This window comes from Vulpes lagopus, chromosome 6, assembly GCF_018345385.1.
Source record: "Vulpes lagopus strain Blue_001 chromosome 6, ASM1834538v1, whole genome shotgun sequence".
NCBI classification, from domain to species: Eukaryota; Metazoa; Chordata; class Mammalia; order Carnivora; family Canidae; genus Vulpes; species Vulpes lagopus.
The window spans coordinates 23,679,276-23,702,908 of record NC_054829.1 but is presented as its reverse complement, the minus strand read 5'-3'; the positions used below and the strand labels follow the sequence as shown (position 1 = coordinate 23,702,908).

The window sequence follows — 23,633 nt, the reverse complement described above, 5'->3', positions numbered from 1 at the left end:
AGACAGGGAGGCAGATGCTTACAGAGAAGTCTGGGTGGAAGTCAGAGATTATGATTTGATGGGAAAAAATGGAAGCCATGCTCTGTGCCAGCCTCTCCTGTCTGTCTCCATCTCACCCTCCTCCTGTCTTGCCCTTCCTCCCACAGCTTTTCCTCAACCCTATGAGTATGGATGGGGCTGTTTTGCTTATCCTATCCATCAAGAGGAACCCCAAATCCAAGATGGAAGAGATTGACATTTCCGTGAGTGATCAGATGGTAGTTGCTGGTACCAGGAAGCATGGTAGTTACCATGGCCACGCTGTGTTGGCGGGTGCCAATAGCCCTGTCCCTCACAGGCCCTTACACAAGTACTCCATGAAAAGGTCACTCCTTTTGGAATACAGCTTGGCCCTCTCTTGGGGTCCTTTTAGTGGGAATAACCATTCAGTCAATAACTTTACAGTGTGAAATCACTGACCAGACCTAGTAGGTCTGAGAGCAGATGGTAGAAACAAAAGTGGGAGGACCCAGAGCAGACTTTGTTGACTGCCATTTCTGCTCATGGACAGCCCTGGGTCCCACAATGGTTCCAGAATCACAGAACTTTTAGAATCTGAGAATTAACACATAGGCAAATTTGTATTTTTATTCCACGACTTGGCCTGCTGAAAGCAGAATTTAAGGGTTAACCTCCTGATGGAGGAGGGAGACTCGAGCAGGTGACATCACTGGGGCCGCATGTTCTTGTCTCAATCCTCAGAGAGGTGGTAGCTTGTCCACCACTTTATACTGGCTTTCCCCCCAAAGTGATTTTACATGCTCCAGCTTCACCTGACCCCTACTCTGGGAGGTAGATAAAGTGCATTCAAGCCTAGAGCTGCCCTTGACAAAGCACGACAATCCAGGTGGCTCAAACAATAGAAAGGTATTATCTCACAGCTCTGTAAACTAAAGCTCAAGATCAAGGCACTGGCAGGATTGGTGCCTTCAGAGGAGTGTGAGGAAGAATGTGTCCTCTCCTTCTCCCAGAGTCTAGTGCTTTGCCAGCAATCTTTGGTGTTCCTCGACCTGTAGGAGCATCACCCTGATTTCTGCCTTCAGCGTCAGAGGGTGCTCTCCCTCTGTGCATGCCTGTCTCCATATCCAAATGCACCCCCCTTTTAATTTATTTATTCACAAGAGACACAGAGAGAGAGAGAGAGAGGCAGAGACATAGGCAGAGGGAGAAGCAGGCTCCATGCAGGGAGCCCAATGTGGGACTCAATCCTTAGACCAGATCACGCCCTGAGCCAAAGGCAGATGCTCAACCACTGAGCCACCCAGGCGTCCCCCAAATGCTCCTTTATACAAGGACACCAGTCACAGCAGAAGATTAGGGCCTACCCCCATGACCTCATCTTACTCGATCATCTACAAAGACCCTATTTCCAAATAAAGTCACCTTCACAGGTCCGGGGGATTAGGCCTCCAATATCTTTTTGGTGGGAACACAGTCCAACCCATAACAAGAACTTTTCCTCATTTTCCGATATTCTATATAAGGAAACTGAAACAGAGAGGTTAGGTCACTTGCCCAGGACCACACAGCAAACAAGAAACACGACAAACAGTAAACCCAGGGCTTCTGTCTCTTGCTCTAGAGTTCTATAAATGTACATATGGTGTTAACGTCATGTTATATAAATGCCACACAAGCATGATGTTTTGCCAAGATTTTAATGCCTTGCAATAAAATCAGTGATGATATTTTGAATATAGAAGCCCAAGCTCCTTGGGCTTGGAACTGAATAATAAGTAACATTTGGACTTAGGTTTGCCACAGATTATAAAACATAAGAAAAACATACCTGCTTTTCTTTTCATTGAGTTCTCTTGCCCCTTGCTCCCCATCCCGGCTCCTCCTTTTGCTTAAGGTCTTCCCCTGCAGAGGCCCTCTGTCCATCCTCCTCCTACAGCTCTGACCTTGCCCTGCCCTGCCTCTGGGTCTCAGTTACACACCCAGATTCTGTTGGCATTTGCTCTCCCTCCCTCCCCCACAGTACAGTTTGGAAGGCATGCATACAGGCACTGTCTCTTGGTGTCTGAGGGAACATTAGAAATGGTGCTGTTTCATCTAACCCCAGATGGCACATGAACCCATGTGAGCTGGGATCACACTGCCACTTTACAAGCCTACCAAGGACAGACAGTCTGAATGGGTCTTTTCCTTCCCTTTTGTCATTTCTCCTGACATAGCTCTAAACAGTGTTGGAATTTCTTCATTGTAGATGAACTTTCTCTAGAATATCTACAAATCAGGTTAAGCACAGGTTTAATTATTCGAAGCAGTAAGTGATTCCTCAGAAGCACATCTGAGGAATGGAGCAGGCTGACCAAACCAGTGAAGGCCAGGTTTGGTCAAACACTGCTTCACAGAACATCTCTTCTCCTGTGACCCATAACCCAGCTCTGAAGGCACTTCCAAAAGGGGAGTTTTGAGTCAGGTCAGAGTGGTTGGAAAGAGGAATCCTCGTCCAGAGCACCGGCTCCAAAGACCAATATGGTGGTGAAATGGACATTTCAGGGCTTTTGCCTCGGGACCAGCCTCCTAACCCCATAGCTGTGTCTCATCTGTCACATGCAGACACTGATGCTCACCATCTGAGAGCAGAGCCGAGCCGACAGTATGTGACAGGCTACCAGCACTCAACTAGAACATCTGATCAAAATCACGTGTGAACCTCACAAGTCAAATCACAGAGTCTAAGAAAGATCAACTACCCCAGTCTAGGAGCAGCACTACAGAAAAAGCTGGAAAAGACAAAAAACAAAACAAAACAAACAAACAAAAAACATACACCTCTGCCTTTGGCTTGGATGGACCTGGGGCTGGGGCGGGGCGGGGGGGGGCGTCAAGATGGTACGGGTGATGCCTTCCTCATGAGGGGTCCCCTGTCTCCCTGCCTCAGAATGTGCTGGTGTCTGAGCAGTTCCTAAAAATATTGGATGGGGTGTGTGCCATCCACCCCCAGCTGGACGTGGTGTACAAGGCAGTGCAAGGCCTCTCTGCCAAGACAACGGTCCTCCTGTGGGCGAACCCCATGAAATTGATTCAGGTGAGCCCTTGCTTTCCTCTCAGAGACCCCAAGGACCCAGAGTCTCCCCTCCTGCAAAGGGTCTGCACAATCCTCTCTGATAAGAAATGTCTCAGACATGGAATATTCCTTGTGGATGCTGGATTTCCCCTCAGTAGTGCCATCTGACCCCGGAGGAAGGGGCGATCTGGGAACTGGCTGAAGTGGCAGGGGCTTGGAACAGGATGGTTTCTACCAGCCGGGCTCCTCCACTTGCTAATGTATGACAAAGGCAAGTCACAGTGCCCTCTGGGTCCCAGTCTCTTCACCTGGAAAATGGGTAGAACAACAGGACTCACCCCAGGAGGGCTGCTGCAGAGATCCAATTCTATATGACACACACAAAAGGCTGAGAGCAATGCCTGGCCAATAATACACACCCAACAAACCCAAGCTCTTTCCAATAGCTGGTAAGGATGCCAAGATACCTGGTGAGCACAGCTACTTGGTGGCTTTAGCTAAAGAGGAACGCTCAGATCCTTTATATCTAGGGGTAACCTGCTCTTGGCCCAAGTCTTAGGTCACAGGAAGGAGATGTAACCATGGGAATGAAAAAAATCAGACAATTTTAGAGCTGCAAGGGAGCTCACCTGGTCTGACCACCTCACAGAGTAGTACCCAGCCCAGGCCAGTGTTCCCTCACGGGTGGCAGGGTTGACGGGCCTCTGCTGGATGCAGACTGGTTGCTATCTGGGGTGATGCCGTGCAGATGTAGGTTCTGCAGGGTTTGTGCCTCTGGGGCTGCTTCCTGCATCTTGATTGGTCTGCTCTGTGCCTTAGCTTCCAGGACTAAATAGGAGAGCTCTGCATGAAAATTATTGTTGTGTGGAAAGTTCTGGAAGGCAAGGGGGGTATTGACTATCTTCACAAGTCAGATGACATCAGACAGAACCAAGGGGAAATCTGTTTTTCAAGGGGCGCAGGATGCTCCAGGGAACAGGAACAGAGTTCTCAGATGCAAAGTGGGGGCCCCATCCCCTGTTTAAAACAGCAAAGAAATCTCTAGGAATCTCAGAGGAATCTCAGAAACCAAACCGGATGTGCAACATAAAACATAGTCCTTCCCCTCGGGGCGGCAGTTGGGGGGAGGGTGGGAGCAACCATCTGGTTGAAAAGATGGAACAGATGCAATAACTTCTCATAGATATATGATAAATAATGAATGAGTGACAAGGGCAACAAATAGCATCAAAGTCCAGACTAGAGGCCACTGTGGGATTAAGGCAAACAGAAAAAGACGTGTCCTGGGGAAGGGCCTTGAAAGCAGAAAGTCTTGAGGTGGGCAACGACAGGGAGGGAGATCTGGGAATAGGTTTCCCACCCTCGAAGGAGCAGAAGTGGGTGCACACAGTCTGGGCAATGGGAACAGGACCGCATGGTGCCAGGCTCCCACAAAGCCTTTGTAAGTCAAGGCTGCACAGGGAGGCTGGGGCCGGATATGGTGATCCTCAGGTTCCACACTCCACATGGGGGTTTGATTCCACAGGGAATCCTGGAGCCAGTGGTAGCTGGGCAGCAGGTGATGGGACTCGAGCAGGACGGAGGGATAATTTTTCAGGAAATGGGGAGGAAATAAACTGAAGGGGGTAAAGATGAAAGTGGGAACACCAATGTAGACGTTATGGTAGTATCCTAGGTATGATAACTAGTGTTCTAGAATGAAACCTTGCCTGAGAGTGGCAAAGGAGGTGGAGGGACAGATGTAGGAGATATCACTATGGAGCATCTCCAGGATTTGCTGAGTGTTGGGGTATATGGTGCATGTGTGCAAGTGTGCATGTGTGTGCATGTGTGCATGTGTTGGGAAAAGGAAGGCCGTGATGATAGGAGAGAGCCAAGGATAACCTCAAAAGTTCAAGTCCAAGGGACTAAAATAAAGGTGGTGACATTGCCAGTGGCAAGGAGGCCCTCTCCAGCCCCACCCTCCGTCCACCCCTCCCTACCCCCAGTTTTCCACAGAGGAACTCCACTGGATTTCTCCATTTCTTCACACCAGTTCTCGCTCAGTCCCCGGCCTACACACATGCATGTTCCTCTGCCTGGAACACCCTTCCTCCTGCCTTCCGTGCCTCATTCATTCCTACCCTTTCTCTAAGTCTCTACTCAAGTTCATGTCCTTGGGCAACCCTTCCAGATTCCCTAGTCAGGAGTAACTAGGCCCTCTCTGAACAACTCCTCCAGGGCAGGAGCTATGATGGGTCTCATCTGTAGCACCTACCAAAGTAACAGGTCCTTGTACTGGTCAAAGTTCTTGTCGCTGACCGCCCAATCCACCCTAACTAGGTTAAACAAGGAGGGATCTATCACCAGAGACAGAGCACAGAAACATTGTGGGGGCTGGAGAAACAAGAGTCTTGGTTTAGATTCTGAAAATGGCTCCCCCAAACACCCCCAAGTGGACTGCAGGATGGCTGCTGCTTTGCCATTAGCAGGAGGCTACCCAATGGGGCAGCCTGGGTGGCTCAGCGGTTTAGCACTGCCTTCAGCCCAGGTCCTGATCCTGGAGACCCGGGATCGAACCCATGTCAGGCTCCCTGCATGGAACCTGCTTCTCTCTCTGCCTGTGTCTCTGCCTCTGTGTGTGTGTGTGTGTGTATGTGTGTCTCATGAATCAATAAATAAAATATTAAAAAAAAAAGGAGGCTACCCAATGGAGAGTCACCCACTGAATCAGGACCACCCTCCAGCTGCCCATGGCCTGCTGTCTCCAAATCAGACCTCTCACACAAGAGTCACCCAGGTGCTTGGTGAAACCCATCCCATTCCAACCCCTAGCTGAAAGGGGGTTGGGGGAATGTCGATGTCGCGCTCTGCAGCCTCAGCGTGGAAGAGCAGCGTGCCATGGGGGAACTGGAAGTGTGTTGGCTCACCCACCCATGGTATCTGCCACGGCGCCTACGGTGTTGACAGTGTCAAGCAGACTGAGAATCACCTGGGATGTGTTAGACTGAGGTGCCAGTGGGTGTCAGCCTGGACTTGTGAGCAACTGTTGAGGATCCAGAAGTAGAGTCACCCCAGGGGGAGAGGCAGTGCACCCCGGGGTAGGAAGTGTGGGGAAAGGGGAAAGAAGAGGCAGGGGCCAAGAACTGGTCCCAGAGGAGTTCCTCTGTGAGCAGGATGCCTGCAGAAATGTCTAGCAGGATGGCTGGGCCCTCCGGACTTTTTGAGAGTGGGAGGGGAAGAGAAACAAAAAGAGACTTAAAAAAAAAAATTTTTTTTTAAAAAAGATACTTAAAAAGGACCCCAGAGGAATGTTTTATGATATTGAGAAGGGGTTCACGATGTATTAGTACACTGTATTTATAAAACAGTATGTACAATAGAAAGATGATGGATGGGGACACCTGGGTGGCTCAGCGGTTGAGCACCTGCCTTCAGCTCAGGGTGTGATCCCTGTCTGGGGATCAAGTCCCATATTGGGCTCCCTGCGAGGAGCCTGCTTCTCCCTCTGTCTGTGTCTCTGCTTCTGTGTGTCTCTCATGAATAAGTAAATAAAATCTTTAAAAAAAAAAAAGATGGATGGATGAATGGATGGATGGATAGATAATGGATGATAGGTAGACAGAAAGAAAGATAGGTGGACCAAACAGCATGGACTCTAATCCTTCCCTCTTTGGAGCCACGTGGAGATCCTGCTCCGTGGAGTGGGGGCTCCTGGAAACTGAGCAAACCCACAGAACCATCACGGCATGCCGCTTGCCACACCTCACTCTGTGCAGGGCGACTGCTAACACCCAGGAGACTCAGGCTCCCCAGTCGGCCTCCTTCCCCCCTCTGCTTACCAGGCCACCCTTTGGTGGGAGGTGGTGGCGGGTGGGGGGTGATATTAATAGATGTTATAAAATCAAGTGTTTGCTCCTGGTGTCTCCTGCTTCTCCCAGAGCTATGCCGACCAGCACAAGATCACAGTCTTAGACTTCTTCAAGAGCCTGAGCCCTGATGGAAAGATGACGATGCCTGTGGGCAACTTCCGGAAAGCCATAATACTGGTGTGCTGACCCCCAGGGGCTACAACCAGTATCTGTGTGTCTGTCTTTGTCTGTGTGTCTATCTGTGAGTGTGTGTCTCTCTGTGTCTGTATGTGTCTGTGTATCTCTGTATCTCTGTGTGTGTGTCAGTGTGTCTGTCTTTGTGTGTATCTGGGTATGTCTATGTGTCTGCATGCGTCCGTATGTCTGTGTATCTGTGTGTGCCTGTGTGTGTCTGTGTGTGTATCTCTGTGTCTGTGTGTGTCTGTGTTTGTCTGTGTCTCTGTCTGTGTGTGTCTCTGTGTCTGTGTGTGTCTCTGTGTGTTTCTCTGAGTGTCTCTGTGTGTGTCCATGTGTCTCTGTGTGTCTCTGTGTGTCTCTGTGTCTGTGTGTATCCGTGTGTCCTTGTGTGTCTGTGTGTGTGTGTGTGTGTGGCCCTGGGGAGGACTAGGCAGGGAGCTCCACTGACCAGACCTGTTCCGTCCACCTCTTCAGCAGGACAAGGTCCCCCTCAACCTGTACCAGGTCAGGGAGCTGGTAAAGAAGCTGAGTGACAAGCCCGACATGGTGAACTTCAGGTCAGTCCAAGCCAGCGGCCACCCTCCCCTGCTTCTGCCCCCCGTGAGCCCCCACCTCTCCATCAGGCACCCTGGCTGATCTGCGCCCCAAGGGCCACCGTGTCTGCCTGTGACCAGGGACAACCCCGCCGGCTCCCCGGCTCCCAGACGGCCCCACTGTCTGCCTCCTCACTTCCATTCACGCTCCACGCAGAGCTTCAGCCTCCACCATGTGCTGCTGGCTGTGGGGCCAGGTTCTGGGGACATAGTGTCACAGCTGAACAGGAGGTGACGCAGCGGAGCCTGTGGCTAGGCCCTGGAGTGGTGACAGGTGTTTGCCAGGTACCTAGTAGGCCAGAGAGGATCTCCCGGGCAAGTATGGAAGGTGCAGGCCACTCCGCTGTGGACAGTGATGTCCTGTGACACAAGCTGTATTCCTTAAAGAGACAGAAAAGGGCCGGGACAGCAGCAATAAGGCAGGCGACTCCCTCCGTGAGCCCTTCCCGCAGCCCCTTCCTCTGCGGGCGCCGGGCCTGCCCACGAGCCCCACAGCGCCGTCCTCCCCCGCAGCCCAGACGATGAAGCTGAGCTTTGGAGAAAGGCAGCACAGAGCTCAGCGTGTGCATACAGGGGCAGCCGTGGCCTTTGAAGCCACGTCTATGTGCTTCCAGAAGCTGCCCCGCCAACTTGGGCTCCCATCTGGCCCTGCAGCTTTGTGTTCTTGCAGTGTCTTTAGGGAGCGCTAGCCGAGCCATCCCCTCTGGCCCTGCTCCACAAGCCTTCCCCGGGTCCCTCTGTCCTGTGCCCCAACTGATGCCTCTGGTGGGGAGAAGCCAGGCAAGGACAGGCGGGGCAGACTGACCCATCTGCACACCCTGCTTCTAGTAAAGGGTGCAGCCGCACCCAGGGCTCTCAGTCTCCAAGTCTTTAGCATGGGGTTATGACCCCAGCACCAGAGAGGGTTTGTAAGGCTTGAATGGGGACAATGCATGTGAGAGGCTGCACATGTCACCCAGCAAGGGGACCCTTCAAGATGCCTCGCACATCCCCCACACCATTCCCATCTGCCCTCCCTGACGTGATGATGCTTCTTGTGCCTTGGGAAGTGGGTGGAAAGTGCCCGGGCAGAGCCTGAGAGACCAAGTTCCGGGTCTGCAGATGAGTTCAAGTGGTCATCAGGAGGCAGTCCTGGGGCTTGGGTCCCCGAGTCTTGGGAACTGAGGGGAGGTCTCTGATGCGCCCTGCAAATTATCCCTCAGCTCTGTTAGTTCTGATTGAAGAGCAGAGTGGTCATTTTTATTGTCGCGTGGATTTTTTTATCTTCATTTTTGTTACAAACACTATCTACTCGTGAAAATTCTAAATCCACAGCAGTGTAGCAAGAAGGTGAACGTCCTCTTTTATCTCCTCCCTACAGAGCACTCTGCCTCCTGGAGTACTCATGAGCAAATCCAGGGCACGTTTCCCTACCTTTCCCATAACCCACAATCAAGTGTGGACATATGTGCGCACGTGTGTGTGTGTGAGATAGTGGTTTAGAACGTGGCCTCGGATGCCAGATCACCCGAGTCCCAAGCCCTGGTCCACTCCTGTGCAAGTCACTCGACCTCCCTGGGCTTCAGCTTTCCCATCTGTACTATGAGCTTAGAACACTACCCATGGCATAGGAGCTTCTGAGGAGTAAATGGATTAATGCCTATAAAGCATGTAGAACATCACCTGGCATGTGGTAGGCCCCGCATACACATATGTTTTCTTCTATATTATTTTACCCTCACAAACACACAGTTTCTTATTTATCATAAATAGAACCATGTTATCACGTTCCTCTGAACTTGCTTTGCCTTCCAGGATGTCTTGGCGATCTTTCCGTGTTTGTACATTTAGATCCATCGCAGTCGTTTTAAATGTCGTTTTAAATGCCATGTGCTATTTCAATAGCACAGAAGGCTCATTATTTAACCTCATTTTTATGGGCATTTATTTCCGTGGTCTTCCTACAACAAATAATACCGTAACCAGCATCCTTTTGGTGTTTGCACACATGACTCTCTCCGACAAGGGCTCGGTGGTAGGGAGCCGGTGTGATCTCTGGGTCAAAGGGTGTGCACATTCTAAATTCCCATCTAGTGCCAAACCCTTGCCAACAATGTAAACCAGCTCTCTGCCCTGTTGCCGAGCTGGCACAGAAACTCAGCTGTGTCCAACCCTCTGCCACAATGAGGGGCAGGTCTTCTAATGGTCTTGCTTGGATCTGAGTCTGCACCTGCTCCTCAGTGTCATCCCCTTACCTTTCAAACCAGTTTGTTGAAAACGGTGATGCCCTAGCAACCAGTCTGGTCTGGAAAGAAGTCCTGGTGACAGAGACGTCCTGGCAAGTCGAATGGTGGCAGGGAGGAAGCGGAGATCTGTCTGAAACCTCCGTAGACAAACTTCAAGGCCAATAAAGTCTGGCTGGGTCCCAGTGTCTCTGGGCTGCTGGTGGTGGTGTGCCCTTCCCCAGGGGCCCGCACCCCTCTGCTTTTAGTGACCAGCAGGGGGTGCATCCTTGGCGGCCTTGGTGGGAGCTACGAAGACAACTTGGGAATGCGATGGGGTTGCTAGGCAGCAGGAGAAAAGAGAAAAGCGGGGGAGTGGAAGGAAGAGGAGATCAATGCACAAAGGCGGTCATCAGAGCAAATGTAAACTGTGTCAAGGAGAGAGATTTCTGAGCTGCGGGAGGCAGTGGCTGAGGGAACAGATGCTCAGGAAACGAGGACGGGGACCTTTAGAAGCAAATGCTGAGGGGCCATGTGGAGAGAGCCCAGGATGGGAGACAGAGGGACCTGGCATTTAGTCGAGGCCCAGCACTACTTAGCCACCTGACCTTGGAGCCTTATGCTTCCATCTGAAAAGTAGGACAGCTGAACTAAAGGCTTCCCAGTCTGTTCTGGGGATCTACTCTTCTGCGTTTCTTTTTTTTTTTTTTAAGATTTTATTTATTTATTCATAGAGACACAGAGAGAGAGAGAGAGAGAGAGGCAGAGACAGGCAGGGAGAGAAGCAGGCTCCACGCAGGGAGCCCGACGTAGGACTCTATCCCGGGTCTCCAGGATCACTCCCTGGGCCGAAGGCGGTGCTAAAACGCTGAGCCACCCGGGCTGCCCTGTGTTTCTTTTTAAAATTCCTTGGAAGCTAGGGAGACGCGAGTTGCCTAGCGTAGAGCAGGGATAGTCAGGAACAGCATGCGCTGAGCAGGCGGGGGTGGGGGGCAGTTGTCTTTGTGGATGAACAAGGGCATCCTCACATGTATATTGAATTGTCGACTGCATTGTAGACTGAATAATCTTGTACCTCTACAGCACTGCATAGTGCCTGGCACATGATAGATGCTCAATAAATACCCATGGAATGAACAGTCACCTAGCAGTTATTTTGGGCAAGGGGTGGAAAAGTGGGAAAATTGGGGGATAACCTAGAACCAACACTTCAGAGCATGGGGAAGCCCTGGACTGGCATCTATGCATCCAGTCATCACTCCTGGGTTTCACTTTGCTTCGCCAGGGGTGGAGCTGATGCCAAGGCCTCTCCGCCCATGTGTCAGGATTGTTATTTGAAATCAGGTACGTGCCCCCTCCTCACAGTGCACCTTCCTTCATCAGGGTCTTAGCCTAAAGTTGAATTTCCACTAATCGGGTGCCATATAGGAGCTTGGAGTCAAAATTCAGACCATAGAAGAAAATAAAGAAATGTAATAAGGGATTTGGGGGCTGAAGCCCACATCTACCATACTCATCAGGGTATGTAGATGTCTTTTGCTCCACCCCACAAATAAATCGAATCCCCTTGAAGTCAGTTAAGTCTATTATAATCTATAAACTTCCCCCCCATCAAGTCGCCTCCCATACTTAGCATCCAAGAACTGCTGGGGTCTGAGTGGAACCCTGAGGGTTTTGAAGTCACAAAGTATGAGAATTTGTGGACTATAGACTATGGATTGGTAAAAACAGCAAAGTTTTCTCAAGACTTTGTAATCCATCTCTTGCATAAAATGAAAAGGCAGCAATCTTCTGATCAAAGGTTACTTTTCGTTTGGGTAGCTTTGGGGAAATTATGGAGATATAGGGAAGCTAAAATCCACCCCCACCCCCACCTCCCACCTTCCAAGCCAGCCCCTGGACACACTGCCACCCCCAAGTGAGTGAAGGATGGCCAAGCCCACGTCAGCCACAGCCAGGGAGCTTTCCCTAAGTGGGACTAATTCCTATGATTGGCCACTAGGTGTCAGGTCAGCTCCAAAAGTCCTGGTGAGTACTTGGCTCCCAGAAATTAGAAACCACTTTGCAACCCTTGCAACCTTTGCCGTGCACTTTCCACGATTTACCAAACCTCTGCCCTTTTCCCAAACCCTCCCTCCGCCCCCTGCAAGAACCTGACAGGAAATCTGAGCCCTGATGGGTCCAGCAGCCTGACCCTCTGACCCTCGGGGCAGACCTCTCCAAGGCTCAGCGTCCTCAGTCCTCATCGTGGATTGAGGTTTCTAACTACATTTGCACCCTTGCTACAAGGAAGAAAATCAGAAGCTGGTAAAAACTCTATAAACAGTCCTGGGGCACCTGGGTGGCTCCGTGGTTGAGTGTCTCTGGCTCAGGTTGTGACCCCGGGGTCCTGGGATCAAATTCTGCATCAGGCTCTATGTCTCTGCCTCTCTGTGTGTGTCTCTCAGGAATAAATAAAATCTTTAAAAAAAAAACAAAAAAAAAAAAGCAAAACAGTCCTCAATCAGCCCACTCTGGAGCTGGGCAAGACCATAGGAGGAGACAGTGCTTCATTTGGATGGGACTGCCCAACTGTCATCCTCTGACTACTGGAATGTGCATCCGGAGGCTGGGAGACCCAAGCAGGAGCCGCAAGCCCAAGGCGGAGGGAGAGGAAACTTGCAGAAGTAGGAAAGGCTGGTAGGTTGAAATGGCCCAGAGGCACTGGCCCGCACTGAAGGGGGGTCAGGCTGCAGCCGACCCAGGGGAACAGCACCCTGCCTGTGCCCCTCCTTCATACCCTAACTCAGCTTCGTGCACTAACTTTTTGCTCCTCACAGAAACCTTGTACAGAAGGTCTGGCCTTACTCCCACTTTACAATTGGGGAAATGGAAACATGCAGAAGTTAAGCATCTCCTTCAAGGCTTTTGCTGGCCAATGGGGAGGCTGAGATTAAGACCCTAACAATACAGCTCTGGCTTTCTGGGGTCTTAACCACTGTACTTCCTGGCCCTCGATGGCTTCCATGCTGCAGCTTCAGATCAAGACAGGGAAGTTTAAATGCACTTACTCTGTTTATATTCTTTCTGCAACATAGTGAGGAATAACTAAATTAATGAGCAAGCATGAGCTCCAGGCTGGACTAGCCAACAGGAGAGGGGCAAAGGCAGATGGTAATATTCTATTACAGCTGATTCCTCAAGGTCAGGTTGATAGGCTTTCCCTGTCCCCAGTATTATTCAGAAATTGCACTAAGGGAGGTACGATGGGAGAACAGAAGGAAGCGTGTGGAAAATTCTGTGTATCAGCATCATAAAGTGCTTAATCACACAGATTCTGGCATTGACGTTTCTGGGTTCGAATTCTGCTTGGCTTTACCACTTGCCCTTGCTGGCTCTGTGACTTTGAGCAAGTCCTCAGCCTCTCTGAATTTCCATTTCCTCATCTGTAAACAGAAACAAGAATAGATCCCCTCCCTCACAGGACTGTCATGAAGAGTTACTGAACTCCTGCATGTGAAACACAGCCCAAGGCCTCTGGCACACAATGAGCGCTTCTTGTAAGGATGACCTCATTGCACTGGGTGTTCCTTTCCAAGAGGGAGGGGGTGAGAGGAGCCCTAGGTCCAGCAAACCGGGCAGCCGTAAATATTCAAAATTACTGGTCCTTTGAAACACCATGGGAAGCATTCTAATCTCAGGCTTTGGTTTAAGGCTTGCATTAAAAAAATTTTTAAATGTGTCCAGAATCTTTTTTTTTTTTAATTTTATGTATTTATTTGACAGAGAGGGAGCAAAAGCAAGGGGAGCAGTAAGCAGAGGAAGAAGGAGAAGCAGGCTCCCCTCGTGGAGCAGGGAGCTCGACGCAGGGCTCGATCCCAGGACCCCGGGATCATGACCTGAGCCAAAGACAGACACCCAACTGAGCCACTCAGATGCCCCAGAATCCTTTTGAAAGATTTTATTTATCTATCTATCTATCTATCTATTTATTTACTTATTTATTTTTTTGAGAGAGAGTGTATGTGCATGGGGAGGGGGGGTGGACAGAGGGAGAAGGAGAAGCAGACTCCCCGCTGAGTGTGGATCCTGACACAGGGCTCCCTCCCAGGACCCTGAGATCAGGACCTGAGCCCAAGTCACACGCTTAACCGACTGAGCCACCCAGGAACCCCCTGTCCAGAATCTTAAGGACTGGACGGATGTGGGGACGACCAGCAGCACTGTGTGGACAGTGCAAGGGACACAGCAGCCATCTGGCATTTTTCTCAGCTGCTGAGGTCTGAAGCCCTCTTCCTGGGCTGGGAACGCCTTGCCTTGGGGGAGGGACAGCTGGGACTTGCGTCTGGGACCCCCGGATCATGCCCTACACCAGACACTGACTCTCTGAGCTAGATTCAGGAGCTGGCATCCCAAAGAGCCAAGTGATGTGGGAAACCAAGGCAGAAGAGAAATTATTAAATTTCCTCACTCCCTACAGGCCCTTGACAAGTCCCTAAAACAGGCAAAGTGACATTCCTCTAGGGACTCAGCAACCTCAATGTTGATACTTTGCTGAGGGCAAAAAGACAAACCTAGCCCGGCCCCCAGGATCCTATAAGTCTACTTTAATATATAAAAATTCCTTTAGAAATGTTATCTCTAAAGCCCCTAAGATACGTGTTGGCAATCCTCCCCCAAGCATGTGACCCACCGATATACATCTGAAGGGTCTCATGACTCGGGTTTTATTAGATGGTAATAAGTGACCTTTCCCAACAATAGCCAGCCCCTCAAGATCCTGGGAACCTTGCTTCCAAAATTCCTTAGAGACTACATTTTTCCTAACCCCCTCCCAACTTATCTCTAAAGGGCCACTCCTCATGACCCCGGTGCGGGTCATCCTGCCCATGGGTCCTGTCCCTGTGCTTTCATGAAACCACTTTTTGCACCAACATCTCCAGAATTCTTTGTTTGCCGTCAGCTTTGAACCCTAACGTTTTTTACGTGGCAAGGACCACAGCGAATTCTCTGGAACAGCTGCAGCAGGGCAGCCAGATGAGCGCTCCGGGAGGCGGCGTTGTTGGGGACACAGAGCCTGGGGGTCAGCCGGGTGAGCGCAGCCTCTGCCGCGTGGCTGTGGGCTGCAGTGGCAGCTGCCGTGTCCTCAGGGGACCTGGCCGCCTTGCCAGGATGGGGGCGGGAGGGGCTTGGGATTGGTTTTGTTTTGATTAGTTTTGTGTTAAACAAAATCAAACAATGATTAGCAAGGCAAGCCCACATCGGAAACACTGGCTGCACACCAGTGGCCTTGAGCCACAGGAAGGGAACACTTCTCCTTCGGGAAGCAGACGTCCTGGAGCAGGGTGGAAGCCAGGGGGGCTGGGAGGCCCACCTTGAGGTCCTGTGGTTTGCCTTTATTTTTTCTTTCTTTTTTTGGGATTTTTTTTTTTCCTTTTAAGGAGGGTCAGTGGTGTAGCCCTTGGAGGACTACCTCTGCTGTTCGGCCACCACCTGAGGGAGTGTGCGGAGGAGCCGGCTGCTGAGGTGGCCCGGATGAATAAGCCCTAACTCTTGTGCATGTGTACGTGTGTTGTGGTATAATCAACAACATCCTGGGTCTTTCTCCCAGTTCCTGCTACCAACTTTAAAAACTCTTGGGGGGTGAGGGTGGCATATAGGGGACGCAGTCGGTTAATTGTCCAACTCTTGGTTTCAGCTCAGGTCAGTCGTGGTCTTAAGGTCATGGTTGAGCCCCACATCTGGCTCTGAGCTCAGCATGAGTCTGCTTGAGACTCTCTCTTCCTCTCCCTTGGCCCCTCCCCACACCTGTCTCTCTAAAATAAAGGAATGTTTTTTAAAAATCTCTAGGGGCACCTGGGTGGCTCCATCAGTTAAGCATCTACCTAGAGCTCAAGTCATGATCTCAGGGTCCTGAGATAGAGCCCCACATTGGGCTCCCTGCTCTGCGAGGAGCCTGCTTCTCCACCTCCCACTTCCCCTCCCACCCTGCTTGTAATCTCTCTCTCTCTCTCTCTTTCAAATAAATAGTCTTTAAAAAAAAAAAAAAGAAGAAGTCTTGGAATTTCCTGAGTGGCAGGAGTGTCATTGTTATGCTAATGAGTGACCCAGGGTGGGCCCCTTCATAGCTTCCTGAAGCTGGTGACCTGGAGGACCAAGCGGGGAGCAGAGGAAGGAACTTCCAGCCGATGGGAGAGGGGGTTGGAGATTGAGTTCAGTGACGCAGCCGGGGTTCAATCATTCCCACCTAGGGAAACTCCCGCGAAAACGCTGGGCGGGAGCCTCTGGGGAGCTTCCTGGGAGGGGAGCGCCTTGCTGTGCTGGGCAGGGAGGGCACGGAAGCGCTGCATTCCCTTCTGGATCGGCCCTGCACACATCTTCAGGCTCTGGCCCTTGATAATAAAACTGTAATCCTAAGTATAGCATTTGCAGTGAGTCCTGTGAGTGTTCCAGGGAATTCTCCAGCCTGAGGGGGTCCTGGGGAACCCCCTTGCAGCTGGCATCTGAAGGAGCCTGTAGAGGCTACTGAGCCCTGAACCTGTGAGTCCCACGCTGGCTCTGGTGGGACTGCCCTCGCCCCAGGTGTGGTGGAAATGGAACCGGTGTACGTGAATGCATTAGCACGTTTGAATTATAGAGACATAACGTGTGTGCTCAGATATGTTCGTGACCAACAAGAGGGTATCTATGCCCAACGAGAGGGGCTTCCTTGTGTCCTAACCCCCAGATCCACCTGCTTTGGATTGCGGGCGACCTGACCACCAAACTCAACCTGCAGCCCCTGCAGGGTTGTACCCCTCCTGGCTGTTCCCCCGATGTCCCAGGAGAGGGCGCTCCAACCTCACAGGTCCTCCCCGTCCCGCTTGCTTCAGCCCTCTAAGGTGGGGTTGGGGTGCTGCACAGAAAAAAAAAGATAGGACCCCAGGCTGGCTCCAGGGAATCAAATACAGATGGCTGAAGAGGGCAGCCGTGCCACTGGCTGGCTTCAGTGACACTGGTCATACCAGAGGAGCGTGGGCCAGAGCTCTCCAGCCACCGGAGAGCAAGCTTCTCCACCCAGGGGCAGCTCCAGGTTCTGGGCAGGGCCCAGCTGTACCATCTCCGGGGACCTCTTTATACAATATAAATTTACAAATACAATATGAGGAGGGCGCCTGGGTGGCTCAGTGGTTGAGCATCTGCCTTTGGCTCAGGTCGTGACCCCAGGGTCGTGGGATTGAGTCCCGCATCAGGCTCCCTGCATGGAGCCTGCTTCTCCATCTGCTTGTGTCTCTGCCTCTGTCTCTCTCTATGTCTATCATGAATAAATTAAAAAATCCTTAAAAAAAAGAATAAAAAATTTTTAAAAATATTCATGAGAGATACAGAGAGAGAGGCAGAGACACAGGCAGAGGGAGAAGCAGGCTCTCTGCAGGGAGCCCAACGTGGGACTCGATCCCAGGTCTCCAGGATAACGCCCCAGGCCAAAGGCAGGCACCAAACTGCTGAGCCACCCAGGGATCCCCTCTCATGAATAAATAAATAAAATCTTTTTTTAAAAAATACAATATGAGGTATAGTAACTTGATGTTTATTTGGAATGAGGGAAAAAATCACAAAAGCCATGCTTTCTAAAAGCTGATAGTGGCCTGAATGTGAGATCCTCTCTGGGTCTTGGGAGAGAGTCTCACAAAGTGAGGTCCCTGCAGCTCCAGCCTCTTCAGCTTCTTTACGGGTACAGGTAACTCCACCTCTGCCTGCATCTGCCCCCGAATGAGGAGTCCAGCCTGCTTCCTGAGCCCACCCTGCCACTAAAATATGCTAGAAAGACGCAGCTCGAGCCAGCTGCCTGTCTGGGTCTCCACGCCTCTGTCCCGGCCACTGCCCTTGGAGCAGCCAGTTGTAGCCACACCATGACCGTGTGCATGGCCTGCTGCTGTCCCTTCCCTCCCTGCCACACCCCAGAATCAGTCACCTCCATCCCCTCCGGCTTTTGAGGCACAAGGTGGTTCCCTGGCTTCTTCATCCTTGAGTCCTGGTTTCAGTGAATCCTCGGTCCACCTGCATTATCTCAAGATTGTAAAACTCACAGCCCCAATATGCCTTTCCTAAGGGCACTGTGATGCAGGAAATAACCTTTCTCTTGAAATCCGTGGTTTATGCGAGTGTGGGGGTGGGGTAGGGAGCGTAACTACATCCATTTGTTTATACTACAGTGTAAGTGACTTCAATAAAATTCAATAAACATTTATTAAGAGTTTACCCCATGTCCAGTGCTATTGTGGGTGTTTGGGATACATCAGCGAATAAAACAAAACCCATCCCTTACATGGAGTTTACACTCCAGCAGGAAGAGACTGACCACAAACAAGACATACAATCAATAAGTGAGTCATCCGGTATGTGAGAAGATATTAAGTGCCATGAGTGGGGGGGAGGGGAATGAGCCGGGGAAGGAGGTTCAGGAGGGTCATCGCTGTGTGTGGGGTGGACTGGGAGAGGTTATAATTTCAGGCAGGTAAAGAGTGGTATTTGAGCAATGACTTGAAGAACACCTGGTGGAAGAGCTTTCCAGGCTGAGCAAAGACCCCAAGACAGGCGTGTGCCTGTGCAGGACCAGGGTGCTGGCCTGTGTAGCTGGAGAAGAGTGAGGGGAGAAGGCTGCTCTGTGTGTGGGGAGATGGGATGAGGTTGGAGGCAAGGGCCAGCCCAGGAGGGGCTCCGAGGGTCACTAGAGAACTCGGGGCCTGGGTGACATGTGCCTTTGCAGAGTTTGGGGCAGCAGGGGGCATCCTCAGACATCTTTTGAAAGAGTGTTTTGGGCCTTGCTGGGTTAAGATTGACTTTAGGGACTCAAAGGCACAATCAGGAGAGTCACTAGCAAGGTTATTACAATAATCCAGGCAAGAGCTGAAGCTGTACGGTGATGGGGATGCTGGGGTGCCAGACCCTGGATGTATTTAATGATGGCGCCAACAAGATTCCCCAACAGAGGGGGTGCCTGGGTGGCTCAGTCAGTTAAGTGTCTACCTTTGGCTCAGATCATGATTTTGGGGTCCTGGGATCACCGAAGTTTGGGGCCCAAACACGAGGAAAAATGAAGTCTTCATCATCGACCTGAGAAAACCTCAGTGGGGTTCCCCCCTCCCCGGCCCAGCAGTGTGAACAAACCGAGACTAAATGGGGCAGGGGGGCAGGTGCTCCCCCCTGTCTTCTAGTCAGAGCTGAGAATGCCCAGCCCTCGCTCTCCCGGCCTCCCTTGCGGCTAGCCACGCTCCAGTGACCCAGGTGGGCTACGAGATGTGAAGAGCAGGCCACTAGGGCTTGTGGGAAAATCTTTCCTCCTTGATGGAAGGAGCAGCGACAGGGAGAGCCTGCTCCTCCACTCTGCTTCTGGACCTGATTGTGCGAGGCTGCGGTATCCATCACGTGGCCGGGGAGGTGGCATCACAAAGATGCTGAGGACAGCAGGGCAGAAAGACGGGACGAGCCTGGCTTGGGTGACATCACTAGGTTGCTAGGCAACCCTGCCTCACACCTGCCCTGTGAAGTGAACCAATAAATGTCTTTCTGCCCAGGCTTCTTTGAGTTGAGTTCTGTTACTTGCACCAAAGCATCCTGGGAGACACGGTTCACCCTCCCCATGCTTCGTGCATGCACCGTCACCGTGTGCCCACTGCCTGGTGACGCGGGGCCCTCCCCTACCGGACTGTGAGCCCCTTGAATCTAGGGCCGGGTCCCCATCCGTGATCCCCAGCCTTGGCAACATGCCTGCGACAGAGGAGGGGCTCAGAGATATTTGAGGAGCACATTTAAAGAATGGAAGACAGGGTGAGGGATCCCTGCTCTCAGCAGCCCAGCTGTTGGGTTTCCCGAGAGCCGCTCCAGCAGGCACAGCACCCCAGCAGCCTGGCAGTGCCCGTGTGTAAACACGCCCGGGGTGAACGCCCACAGATGCCTCGGCGGACAGAAGTATGGGCCTAAAGGCCGCAGCGCCAGCAAGGCTAGGAAGGCACGTATTCCAAGGGCATGGGGAACTGAGGACTGAATTACTCCGTGGGGCCAGATGGGGAGCGTGCTGTAAATGCAGGCGTTTCTTCTAGAAAAGGCCTCCCCGTTGCCAAGAGCCCTGCCTCACAGGGCTGGGGGTGCAAGCAGTCAGCTGGGAACCAACTGGCCCAGTGGGGTCTCCCATGAAGGAGGGGTCTTTCTGAGACCTCAGAGCTAAGGACCTCTGACTGGGAGCTTGAGAGGGTGACAAGACCCTTTCCTCCTTTCCCAAGCTCCTCCCATGATGCCAACATCAGTCCTGCCCGCTTTGGGTCTGCAGCAAAGACCCACATTAGCCCGGCAGAAGTATGTCAGGGGAGCCTCCGGGGAGGAGCGAGGCCAGTTGGGTGGTTTAGGGGCAGAGGCTCCGTGCCAGGCTGGCCTGTGCTGGAACGCTCACTCCGCCACCTCCTCCCTCCCTGCCTCCCCCCCTCACGGCTTATGGCGGTCCCTGTATGCGCTGACCACTGTCTATGGCACCAGGGTGACAGCCTTAAGCGTGGCAATTGCCCAGATGTGAATTCAAACAGTAGCTCTACTTGGGGCCATGGGGCTTAAACCCCAATTAGGGAGGCTCAGAATCAGACCACCGTTGGACATGGTAAGGACCGTGGTAAGGACTTCTGCCAGGAAAGAGTACCCGAGGACACGTGGCAGCCATGGGGACAGGAGCCCATCGTTCAGTTCATCAGACTCATTATTGTAACAGTAGGACCCACTTCCTGTGGCTTTTGTGAGAATAAATGGGACACAGTCCAGAGGCCACTAAGCCTCTTCCCAGGCCTAAGTGCTTCCTAATGGGATGGGTGGTGGCCATGACCATCCGGAGGCCGATGACGGGCCTGGAAGCCTGGAGATTTTATTTATTTATTCATGAGAGACACCGAGAGAGGCAGAGACATAGGCAGAGGGAGAAGCAGGCTCCCTGCGGGGTCCTGGGATCACGACCTGAACCAAAGGCAGACGCTCAACCACTGAGTCACCCAGGTGTCCCAGAAAGAAGGTTCTTGCATGGGCTGGTGCCTAGGGCCTGTTGGGCCCACCTTCCCTCTGGCCTGGCATTTCCATGCAGCTGGACGGGCAGGTTCCAGTCCCCAGGCAGGGCTTGCCTGCTCTCCATGACCTCAGCTGAGCTTCGGCTACTGGAGTCAAAACCAAATCCCTGAGCCCAGACACTCCTGGACACAGGTGCCACCATTTCCCTGGCTCAGGTCCATGAACCAGCTACAGTGCAGTGTGACAAAGAAGAAAGCAACCAGGCTTGGCTGTATGGAGGCCTGGTCTGGAGCTGTCTGTCACAGCTGTCTGTCACACCCTCACCCCTCAGGAAGAATGACACTAACAGGGAACGGAAGGCCAGGGCAGGAGCTTTGACACTTGTCCTCCCACCCAGAGCTCTGGGGCTGGCACACCATGGGCAGCCAAGGGGAGCTGTCACTGCCAAGCCCTCATCTCGTTGTCTGAGATGGGTGGTACTGCATGTGATCATAAAGCCCCGGGCTCCCTGCTGCCTCAGTTTCCCTGGGAGGAAGGGAAACTGTAGGCCATCAGATACCACCACTGAGGACAGAGTGAGACAAAGGAGCAGAGCCGGTGGATGTCTGCTCAGACCTGCCTTCTAGCCAAAGACATGCTAAGGTCCAGGAAAGGGCTGGGCAGGGGCCAAGAGGGCCAAGGGCACTCTGGGAGCGGGGCTGGTTTTGTGGGTGCAGTGTGTGTGGTCACACAGGGCCCTGTACATGGAAGGGCCTGGGGCTTGGTTCCGTGGTCTCTTGTCATTGTCTTAAAGTTCTTGATTATTCTGGAGGGCACCTGGGTGGCTCCGTGGTTGAGCCTATGCCTTTGGCTCAGGGCCTGATCCCTTTGTCCTGGGATCGGGTCCCCCACTGGGTTCCCTGCTTCTCACTCTGCCTATGTCTCTGACTCTCTCATGAACAAATAAATAAAATCTTTTTTAAAACTTCTTGATTATTTTTTTAAAAATGCCCCTGCAAATTTTGTAGCTGGTCCTGTCTGAGGGAGAAGACTTATACACAAAGGGCATTCCTATCCAGGAACCCGAAATAGAGGGTATGGGAACAGCCAACCCACCATCCTCTCCCCACCAACTCAATGAAGAAACTAGAGTGGCCTCCTCTTTCAGACAGATGGAATATGTGTTTTCAGAAGAGTGGAGAGGTCAAGAATGGCCAGGACTTCAACAGGTTGCCCAAAAGGCCAAGAAGAAAGGCCAGGAGCCAGGGGAAGACCAGCTCCTCCTCCTGAGCCTCTGGTTGCCTCTTCCACAAATAGGGTAGCAGGGAGCACTGGTGAGCACCCCCCCCCCCCCCCCGCAGCTGGGACTTGCCAGTGCAGGAGGCAGGCAGGCACAGGGGAGCTAGGGGAAGGGGGGAGAGGTGGTTAGCCCTCAGAGCCAGGAGAGAGGCTCCTTAAGGACCTCAGCCAGAAGGGCCAGTCCAGGCCTGCTCCAACCTCTGGTCTCCAGCCAGTAAGTAATTCAGAAATTCCTCCAGAATGCTGCCGGGGCCCGCAGGCCTTGCCCACCCCTGCACCCCCGGCCTGAGCCTGCTGCTTGGTCCAGGCAGACTGCTAGTTTCCACCTCCCAGAGGCTGGCCAGCGGCTCCTGTGGCCGCCCCACCTCACTCACAGCTGATCTGGGGTCAGACGGTGCCGGGAAGGAGCTGGCAACAGGGGAGCAGCCCTGGCTCCCAGGCCAGGCTGGCTCCCCAGAAGAGGGTAGAGAGGGGGCCCCACCCTGTGTGTGTTGTGGGGGGAATAAGGGAGACTTGGGGATCTGCCTGGGGCCCAGCCTGGAGCCTGGCCTGGTTCTCAGAAGCCAGGCCCAGGGAAGGGTGTCCTCCCCGGCAGAGACTGGCCAGTCTAGGCAGGAGCCAGGAGCCGGGGCAGGGCCTGCCTCAACACCCCACCTTCTGTCCCCAAGGCCAAGAACTGGGCCACTTGAGACTCCCTCCTTGGCATCTGCCCCGATTCCAGGCTGCTAATCCCCTCCCAGTAAAACAGGGATCCCTGAGTGGCGCAGCGGTTTGGCGCCTGCCTTTGGCCCAGGGCGCGATCCTGGAGACCCGGGATCGAATCCCACATCGGGCTCCCGGTGCATGGAGCCTGCTTCTCCCTCTGCCTATGTCTCTGCCTCTCTCTCTCTCTCTCTCTCTCTCTCTCTCTCTCTCTGTGACTATCATAAATTAAAAAAAAAAAAAAAAAAGAGTGGAACCTCCCAGTAAAACACAAGCGGCCCTGGGAGGCCCCAAGAGAAGGCAGGCCTCCCGTCAGGCTTTCATCCTTCACACTAGTGGGAAGTTTGTGCTGTTCCAACCTCAAGTAAATCCCCAAGAAAAGAGCAAGGGAGGTCTTCAGTGAAATTGGAGGGAAGATGCTTTGGCAAGGGAGGAAGGATGGGCAGAAGGGGAACTTACCCATTTCAGACTTGTGTCCCGGGCAGGAGTCCCTGCGTGGGCCCAGTCCACAAGGCTCCCAACCTCACGCCAGTCTTTACCTCCTTCCCTCTTCCTCCTCGGGCTCAGGCTGGCACTGCGGCTCCCAGGGTGGGTGGGGAGCTGCCCTCCCATTTCCACAGACAGGGAAGCAGAAGCAGTCAAATGCTGGGTGATGTCAACAGCTAAGTGGCAAGAGCAAGGCTGCAGCTACCAGCTTCTCAGGGGCGCTCTCTGGACAGGGCAGTGACAGCCCAAAGCCAGGAAGAGCTCTGGTCTCGGATCTCAGCTTTGC

General features: G+C 52.5%; 1 protein-coding gene across 1 annotated transcript in view; it reads left to right on the top strand.

The window, feature by feature from the left end:
• LRRC74A (leucine rich repeat containing 74A) overlaps positions 1-7,911 on the top strand; it is a 31,983-nt gene extending 24,072 nt beyond the window's left edge. The window contains exons 10-14 of the mRNA XM_041757782.1: positions 147-242; positions 2,930-3,076; positions 6,976-7,083; positions 7,558-7,640; positions 7,758-7,911. Coding sequence (XP_041613716.1) covers positions 147-242; positions 2,930-3,076; positions 6,976-7,083; positions 7,558-7,640; positions 7,758-7,911 — 588 coding nt within the window. The remainder of the gene's footprint in view (positions 1-146; positions 243-2,929; positions 3,077-6,975; positions 7,084-7,557; positions 7,641-7,757) is intronic.
• Positions 7,912-23,633: the final 15,722 nt, after the last annotated feature.